The sequence below is a fragment of the Physcomitrium patens genome, chromosome 24 (assembly GCF_059467195.1).
Source record: "Physcomitrium patens ecotype Gransden chromosome 24, ASM5946719v1, whole genome shotgun sequence".
NCBI lineage: Eukaryota > Viridiplantae > Streptophyta > Bryopsida > Funariales > Funariaceae > Physcomitrium > Physcomitrium patens.
Window position 1 is genome coordinate 2,944,154 of NC_143433.1, and position 8,159 is coordinate 2,952,312.

The 8,159-nt window shown below is 43.9% G+C and overlaps 2 protein-coding genes across 7 annotated transcripts; both read left to right on the forward strand.

Moving 5' to 3' along the window:
* The first annotated feature begins 253 nt into the window (after positions 1 to 253).
* LOC141044918 (uncharacterized) lies at positions 254 to 1,220 on the forward strand. Of its 2 annotated transcripts, none has more exons than XM_073531150.2 (2): positions 254 to 703; positions 989 to 1,220. In XM_073531150.2, exons 1-2 carry the CDS (start codon positions 381 to 383, stop codon positions 1,077 to 1,079), a joined length of 414 nt encoding a protein of 137 aa, XP_073387251.1. In that variant the 5' UTR covers positions 254 to 380; the 3' UTR covers positions 1,080 to 1,220. The 2 variants fall into 2 exon arrangements, with proteins under 2 accessions (XP_073387251.1, XP_073387252.1); XM_073531151.1 differs by having other exon boundaries at positions 254 to 731; positions 989 to 1,128.
* A 1,289-nt stretch (positions 1,221 to 2,509) lies between these two features.
* LOC112276314 (uncharacterized) lies at positions 2,510 to 7,922 on the forward strand. Of its 5 annotated transcripts, none has more exons than XM_024507499.3 (13): positions 2,510 to 2,938; positions 3,140 to 3,248; positions 3,903 to 3,993; positions 4,231 to 4,386; positions 4,602 to 4,707; positions 4,826 to 4,996; positions 5,146 to 5,300; positions 5,496 to 5,557; positions 5,769 to 5,974; positions 6,094 to 6,286; positions 6,587 to 6,709; positions 6,942 to 7,112; positions 7,388 to 7,922. In XM_024507499.3, exons 3-13 carry the CDS (start codon positions 3,939 to 3,941, stop codon positions 7,439 to 7,441), a joined length of 1,452 nt encoding a protein of 483 aa, XP_024363267.1. In that variant the 5' UTR covers positions 2,510 to 2,938; positions 3,140 to 3,248; positions 3,903 to 3,938; the 3' UTR covers positions 7,442 to 7,922. The 5 variants fall into 5 exon arrangements, with proteins under 5 accessions (XP_024363267.1, XP_090103136.1, XP_024363268.1 ...); XM_090247010.1 differs by having other exon boundaries at positions 2,641 to 2,938; positions 5,769 to 5,891; positions 6,056 to 6,286; XM_073531149.2 differs by having other exon boundaries at positions 2,800 to 2,938; positions 3,160 to 3,248.
* Positions 7,923 to 8,159: the final 237 nt, after the last annotated feature.

Consider the following 8,159-nt stretch of genomic DNA (forward strand, 5'->3'; position numbering starts at 1 on the left):
ATGTGTGATATTTTTCCTAGAATAAAAAAAAAAAAAAAAAAAAAAAGAGTATAAAAAATCTAAATTTTGATTAAGAAACAAATTAATTTTTTTATAAACTGTACAAATAATAAACAACTTAAGTATCTCAAACCTTAAATAGAACTATCAGTTACAATTTTATATAAAATTTGTTTGTTTTTTTTTAATAAAAATTCTAAAACACATGAAATATCTACATTTCTAAATAGATTCCATTTAAGTACCATCTTCCTCCTACCCTCACAACATCTTACATTCTTTAGTAGAAATCCAAGCAAAAAAAGCTTAAAATGATTACACCAATCTTCAAAATCATTCCTCTAAATTAGGTTAGGTTTAGGGTTGAAACACTCCGATTGATGAGAATTGCGAGGCGAATTGGGTCACAAGATTTTGCAGTCCCTTGGGAGCGATTTGTTATTGTTGATGGTTCAGAGTCGAAAGAGTTGCGATCTGTATGCTCTTGCTTTTGCAATCCTTCGATACTCGCAAGCATTATCCATGAGGGCATTCCGAGCAATGGCGAATCCGATCGTGGAACGCTTCCTGGATGCGGCTGGAACAATGCTGGAGGGGTGGTGATTTCAATGCCGGATGATCGCAAGCTCGCGGTGATCCCCATGGTTTTGTTTTTCGAAGGGGGTTCGATCACGAGGAATCGCTCTGTGGGCTCGTGCCGCAGGTTCGGATTCCGCTGATGCTATTAGGATGTATGTGTTCGAGACCTACTGATCGATTGAACAATACTCTTGGTGCCGTTGTGTGGTGAATTCCCTTAAGGGCTCTTAGCCCCGCAAATTCACCATTCGTCGATGAGAAGTTAACTTCGTGCTTAGTATTTGCTTGAAATGAAAACAAATTCGATGCTTAACCTTTTCGAGGCCGTGAATTTAGCCGTGGCAACCAACCAAGTTCATATGGTGAGGTTTTCCCGTTGACATGGTAAGATTTGTCAAATCTAACGCAGGATGGAATTCGAGAGGAATCATTGCAAGAGGAACCTTGAAAGTGCTTGCCCACCCACAGGCAATTCCAATAGTGGGATTGTGCGGCGCTGAAGAAGATAAGATGCAATTTGTTGACACTAACGTACGGTGCAATTAAGAAGAAGAACCAACTGTGGCTAGAATCAGGCTGCGAATATTGCATGCAGCGGATTTTTTTGGTTCATCAATTCAATTCACGAGATAAAAATCTCTACAAACCTCGGGACTTGTGATGAGGCGGTGAGATATCATCAGGCTTGCAGAGAGCCATGGACTGCTTCAGCCGAACACCGTAGAGGTGGTCACGGCCAACAGATTCATCGTCAAGTACCGGCCCCGAAAGGAGCACCATGGTTGAACACAAAGCAACGAATGATTCTGAAACCCATCAACCGCATCTCAGAATATGCTTTTACCATCGCGCAATGCAAACTGCTGATTAGTTCGCAGTGGTTGGCATCACAGATTCCAAAGACGGTTCTAGCTTTCTTCCAAAACCAAACAAAAAAAAAACAAATAAAAAAAACAAAAAAAAAAAAAAAAAAAAAAATTGTGGTGGGATTCGCTCGAGGTCCGCTCGCAAATAACTTATTCACCACTTTAACAGTTGGTTCCCACAACAGTGGCACGAGACTCGGGAAGAGACCTGAAAAGCCGCCGTCAGTGGGCCAGCACTCAGTACAGGTTGCAGGCGCGCGACCAGATAGGCCACAAGAGCATCTGTTCATGTCGAACCAGAGGAGCAGAATGGTTGAGTACGAATCTGAGACAGACTTTTCCACGCTTCCCGCCCAGCTGGCCGAACTCGTGGTCTACGTGACTACACCATCGTTCGTCAGCCGAAATCGGAGCTTTCAACCCTTCGAATTTCCCTGTCTATTGTTTGGAGCTCGCAGAGAATTCATTCCTGCGGCTGTGGAAGGACTTCGATTCACGACACGTCGCAGTTACGCATGCTTGGGATACTTACCGACCAAGCAAGTGGCCCGCTGATGGCGCGGTCTTTCAAGAGTTGCTAACTGTCCGACAGGAGAGTCGAGCGGAATCTAAGTAGATTAGTCTCAAGCTGCAGATATCGATCAACAGCCGGAGCTTTATCCCCCCGAGCTGTTACCTAGACCACAGGGATTGCCAAGCCCAGCGGACTCTTCCTCCTACCATCACAGAATCTGGATCTACGATTCCGTTTCTGCGCAGAAAGTAAATTCGGAGGTGTCACTAGTTCAACACATTTGCAAGTTTGACCTTCGCCACCTTTTTTTTTTTTTTTTTTTTTTTTTTTTTTCACTTGTCCTGCATCCACAAGCCTCAATGAAAACAAGAAAATCAATAATCTGGGCCGTGGTGTGCCCCAGTCATCCAATCATTGTGATGATAACTTCTTCTTTTCTTTGATATATATATATATATATATATATATATATATGTGTATATTAAAATAAGTACACACTCTTACACAATAAATGAGCAATTCCAGAGTTTTTTATTTCATTTGAGAACATGTCCAAATTCCAGTTCACGTGCTTGAGAAGAATCCATCATTTTTCACGAGATGCACCTAAACGAGGAAAGGTTCCTCTCATACACGGCAGTTACCGAGGGTCCCAAATTGTTTAATGGTTTGTTTGCGTGATGTGAGACGAGATTCGAGGCGATACGAATCGTTTTGGAATTGTTTGGGGTTTGTTTACTTGCTGGTTCGGTAACAGCAAGGTGCTGCAGCGAAGTTCAGGGTGCTTGATCGATTGTCTAAGGCAGCGGCGGACTTCTAAAGGTGGTGGTGTCTATCAGTACTGGTAGTTCGACGGTGCTCGCGGCTACTCGGAGGCGTGCTGCGAGGGCAGCCAATGGTGCAGTGAGCCGGTGCTTCGCAACCTCACAAAGAGGTCGTGAGGGAGTACAACGATCATCGGGCAGAACTTCATCTCGTGGTAAGAGTTTATCACAATCAATCTGCACAGTGAAGACCCATGCGAAATAATAAGTTGTAAGACCTGAGGGTTTGGCATTTTATTCTTCGAGAAGCACGATTCGTGGAGTAGCGTTTATTCTCCTAGTGTAGTTAGAGATTTTCGTCCAGAACTCTCTTTTTCGTCAGACGGTCTTTATTATTGCTGCTGTGTCTCGTGTAGATCTGAAAGGGGCTGTGCAGGCTGCATCGCACAGCTTGCAGATGACAAACTTCTGATTCACGACGTTCAGGAAAGTGAGGAAATTCGTGTGCGAGGAGAACCTCTCGTGGTATGTTCTGGCATCAATAGGTGTAATATTCATCTGAGCCTGAGCAGTGGTGTGAATTTTGGAGGCTTAAGGGTTTTGGGTTGTCTGAGTGCATTGATTTGCTGGCGGTCTTGTGCGCCGAGTCGCCTCATTAATTTAGCCGTCGTGTCCACGTTGCCTCAACGTCCTGTTGAACTTAGCCGTTACTTTGGGATTGTTTTGACACTTCCAAGTCTCAAATTATTTTCGGGCACTGCTCTGGGTGTGTGTTTTATTTTTATTTTTGTATTATTAAGATGATAACTGCGTAGTGGCCTGAGCTGACAAAGCAATTGTAATTTTTGCTGTTGCACTTCCTTTGATTGAGCGCTCATCACTCATCAATCTGGTTTCTGAGAGCATAACCTTTGAGAAATTGTATAATGGACCATCACTTCTATGAAAACACTTTCCTATTCTGAATTAGGACCAGAGGCAGCATAGCTAAGACTGTGACAACGACTAGGTGGTGTTAACAGATTGAGAGAACTTTATGTCCAGTGTTTCCCTGGAACGGTGCTTTCGTTATGTTACCTACAATTTTGAGCGCGATGCTGACTGTCCTTATAAACTGAGCCCACAGACAGTATATTCTGACGCTGCTTTGGGTGTTTTTCAATGAAAAATGTCTTGTAGGCGAAACAAATTCCATCGTAGAAGAAATTTGCCGCCATGGTGCACGTTGCGATGCCTGAGGTGGATGCTAGCTACGTTCTGCTTCAAACAGGTACTAAAGTTGAATCGTCTGGAATGGATTCTTGCCTTCTTTCAATATCGTGAAACAACGTAGACATGTATTGGTATTGCACATAGGCTTGCAGGATCTTGGAGTACTTTTATCTCAGATTAATCTTGTTCTATTAGATCTATCTGTTCTATTTGATCACTTGTCTGAGCATGTGGTGTTATGTCAAGAGTTTTTTTCACTCTGAAAATTGTGATGATCCTCCTGTGTCTCCGGCAGGTAATGTGAAGAAATCACTATGGCAGCAATTTCGGAGCAACTGCTTCCAAATGAAGATGCTAATATGGTGGACGCTCCTGGGAGTAAGCTTCGGCTTGATCGGTGGTCTCTCTATGTACCAATCGCATCTCTCTCCACTGGCCATCGAACTCATAGGTACATCCCACAACGACAAAGCTTGAGTTTCATTGTTAGATTTTCTTGTCGTAGAGTCTGTACACAAGTCTAGGGAACGTACAAGACATGCGTTGCAATGGATACGATAGACGGATTTCAGCAGCTAATAATTTGTAATGAAGTGTCAGCTTAGTGTCCCCATTGTGCACTCAGCATGATTATCTAAACAAACCTACGAACAATCATGAGCGCAGGATATCCCGGTGAGCTGTTGATCCGGGCATTGCAGGAGCTGGTATTACCATTGATGGTTTTTGCCCTCATGAGCGGTGTCTTCAACCTGCGTCACTCTTCTAGCGGGTACATGACCTTCAATGCTCTCTCACAATAATAAACCTCACCAGTGTCAAACTGGTCATGAATTGTATTTTTTTTCCCCCATTATGATTGACAAGAACACTTGGATTGTGGCGTGCAGAGCTGGACGAATCATTCGATGGTCTTTGCTTTATTACTTGATGTCAATGCTACTGGCAGTCACCCTGGGTATAACCCTCGTGTACATAATTCAACCGGGACGGAGCAGTCCCTTCACCAACAGTGCTAAAGTAGGGAATTGTGGAGAGCACGCGAACATAACTGCCTCTTTGTGAGTGCGCTTAAGTCGTGATTTCGTTCGTTAACCACCCTTCTAATTTTACAAAAGGACCCTGAGGTTGTTTTAAACCTCCAGTGCTTATGAATTTCAATACTGCTATGTTCTAGCCACCAAGTAATAATACATATTGGGTTGGGCAGAGGGCTGTTGCATGCGGAGAAGTCGGCGATTAGCTCCTTGCTGAATATTGGGCGTGACCTGGTTCCTACCAATATAATTGCAGCAGCTGCGCTGCCTAATTACATGGGAGTCATCACATTTGCAATTGTGTTTGCCTGCGCACTCAACAGCTATGGTATGACATTTCATATGTGATTTGGATTCATTTGTTCATCGTTTCTATTTATTCTTGTCAACGGCAGCGTCAAGAGTTCCAGCAACGCCTTGGTAATGTGATCCCTTGTTGAACGATTACAAAGTTCTGAAAGCTGATGAGCTGCCTGTGGCATAGAACTTTGCATTTAAAGATAATTGGTTTTGGATTTACCAGGTGAAAGAGCAGAGCAACTTATTCGTACCTTTGAGCTTCTGAACGAAATTTTTCTAAAGCTCGTGAGTGCCCACCTTTTCTGGAACTAAGTTTTACATATTATCATCTGGAGCGAAAAGTCGTAAATATGGAAACACATTCGTTGACGAATTTCTCATAACGGCAATATCCCAGTAGGTTCTTCATTCGTATTCATATGAATTTCAGAGCTTGTAGGCTCAATTGCATTCATCATATTAAGTATACTAAACACCGCGTGCATGTCTTTCCCAGATTTATATGGTGATTGCAGTGACACCACTTGGAGTGGCGTCTCTGCTGGCAAGCACCATTCTGAAGTCTTGCAGTCTTGTTGAGCTCATAAAAGCTCTGGCATTGTACGTCGGCACAGTGATTGTAGGGTTTGGCTTACACTCTTGTGTGGTGATTCCCACCGTCGTTTTTGTGCTGTCCCAGCAGAATCCCTTCAAAATTTTCAGGTATATATTCTGTTAGAAGTCGCGTCTTTCATTTCTTTCCCACATTGAATCTCACGATCATTGTCCTTGTCCGCTTTACAGGTCATCATCATCATCATCATCGTATGTAAATGTGGCAGGAAGTTTACGCCAGCACTGCTGTTAGGGTTCGGAACATCTTCGAGTGCGGCAAGTATGCCAGTTGCCATGAAATGTGCTGAGGAGTATGGATGCGCTAACAGCATTGTGCGCTTCATCATTCCTATGGGCACTAACATCAATCGAGACGGTGCCGCTCTGTATGAAGCTGTGTCGGTGATGTTCATCTGTCAGGTGTGTGAGCTTTAAGTTCCTATTCTTTTGCATTTAGTCATAGTATGTTCACATCCTTCAGGTCCAGAGGGTCTTTAGAGTGTGGGAATTTCCAGAGGAAATTCAGGCTGAATTCACAACCTTTGTCGGACTAGAATATACGTATTACCTTCAGAGCAGTTGTCCAACGGATTTGCATGAATCCAAGTATCCATCAAACTTTGTCAAGATCTGACATGGGTTAAAGATTGGAGTTTGGAAGTGAATAGGTCGTATGGGGGTTTTCCTGACTTCGACGATTTGAGTCGATACTGGTTGCAGGCACATGGTTTATCGTTGTCAATTGGAAGCGTGGTAGTGGTCGCGTTGACAGCCACATTGGCAGCAATCGGCTCTGCATCCATTCCCAACTCTGCTCTTGTATCCATGATTACAATCCTGCAGGTGTCTTATCGACACACAAACTGATCACGGAATTCATCTAACCATGTTACGTTTATGTTTGGATGTAAATTGTTATTCCTGTCTGTGACATGAGCATAATCCTGTAATGCTCACTTCTTGACCAGTGAGATTTCCACCTCTCCACGTCACTTGGACCTTGAAGTTCTTCTACATTCTGCGGGGAATGTCTGGATCCGTTCAAAATGATGATGAATATCCTGCTTGATCGCAGGCGCTAGGGCTTCAAGAGTATATTCCGGACGTGGCGGTGCTGTACTCCGTGGACTGGCTGCTGGGCATGGTTCGGACAACCGTGAACGTGTGGGGTGATTCGAATGCGTGCGTTGTTGTGGACACATGGGCCAAACGTTACGCCAAGAAACAGGAGCGTTTGCCGATCACCGTGAGTGTTTGTGAACCCATGTCAACCCATGAGAGAGCGCAATTACTTGTTAGTGTTGCTGTCCACGAATGTGAGTAACGCAGTTGTGCATCCAAGATGCTGGAGCACAATCAAATCGTTTGAAGCATCGAGTTAAGAGGCCTTGGGTAGCATGGGTCTTTCTGATTGTATAGGCGGTTTTGTGGAATTGTGACGAGGGTAGGAATATGATCAGAATGTAGGCTTTTCAGAAAGCTGAGTGTGTCTGAGCTTTTGGATGACGTCAACTTGTGCAGGTTAATCGGTCTGCAAAGGAGGAGGCCGTCGTTGGGGGAAGCAGCCGGCAATAGCCATGTACACTACATTCCATTGCGAGAGAAATTGATTTTTTGTGCCGACATAAGTCGGTTGTGAGGTGCGCGGGGTCATATTTGAGCAGGCGTTCAGTTGTAGATAATTAATCAATCCAGGTGTAGATAGTGAGACGTTGTCTGTAGCAAAAGGTGATGATTGGGCAGTTGTGGTGAATTCAAAAGCGCTTTGAATTCATCCTGCTCAGTATAGACTGGTTGTGCGGAGGTTGTCCAAGTTCGGTAGCGAAGATCAGAAGGTGTTTGATGTCCGAAGTTATTACCTCATTTTATGGACCTATGGTAGGAGAGTACAGCTGTGCAGAAATACTATGTGGTGCAGTGTAGCATTTGAGTACACGACAAAAATGTGAGCTGAAGTACCCAGTGGTAGAGCCTGGTTTGTTCAAGTACTTGTGTTGAATATGTATGGAGATAGACATATACTATTTGAACTGCTGTAGAGCAGATGGTGGTGGTATTCTGTGCAAGGTTGTTTGGAATGGGTGATCACTTTCTGTTGCGGTGGATGTTAATGCTGCACCACTCCAAGCACTAGTCCAAGAGAAACATTTGTTGAAGGATCGAAGACAAGTAGAGCAGGAATTGTGTGAAACTTCAGTGGAAGTTTTAGCCCTTGACAATTAACTCGTGCAAGGCATCCATGCAGTAGGTTAGAATTTGGGGCAGTTAGGATGCATGTTGTAATGCACAAGCA

Excerpts from the sequence above, each read along its gene's own strand:
- LOC141044918 (XM_073531150.2), top strand. The coding sequence starts at position 381 with ATGAGAATTGCGAGGCGAATTGGGTCACAAGATTTTGCAGTCCCTTGG. Across the intron at positions 704-988 it reads TCTGTGGGCTCGTGCCGCAG|GATGGAATTCGAGAGGAATC; the intron begins GTTCGGATTCCG and ends AATCTAACGCAG.
- LOC112276314 (XM_024507499.3), top strand. The coding sequence starts at position 3,939 with ATGGTGCACGTTGCGATGCCTGAGGTGGATGCTAGCTACGTTCTGCTT. Across the intron at positions 3,994-4,230 it reads CTACGTTCTGCTTCAAACAG|GTAATGTGAAGAAATCACTA; the intron begins GTACTAAAGTTG and ends TGTCTCCGGCAG. Across the intron at positions 4,387-4,601 it reads ACTGGCCATCGAACTCATAG|GATATCCCGGTGAGCTGTTG; the intron begins GTACATCCCACA and ends TCATGAGCGCAG.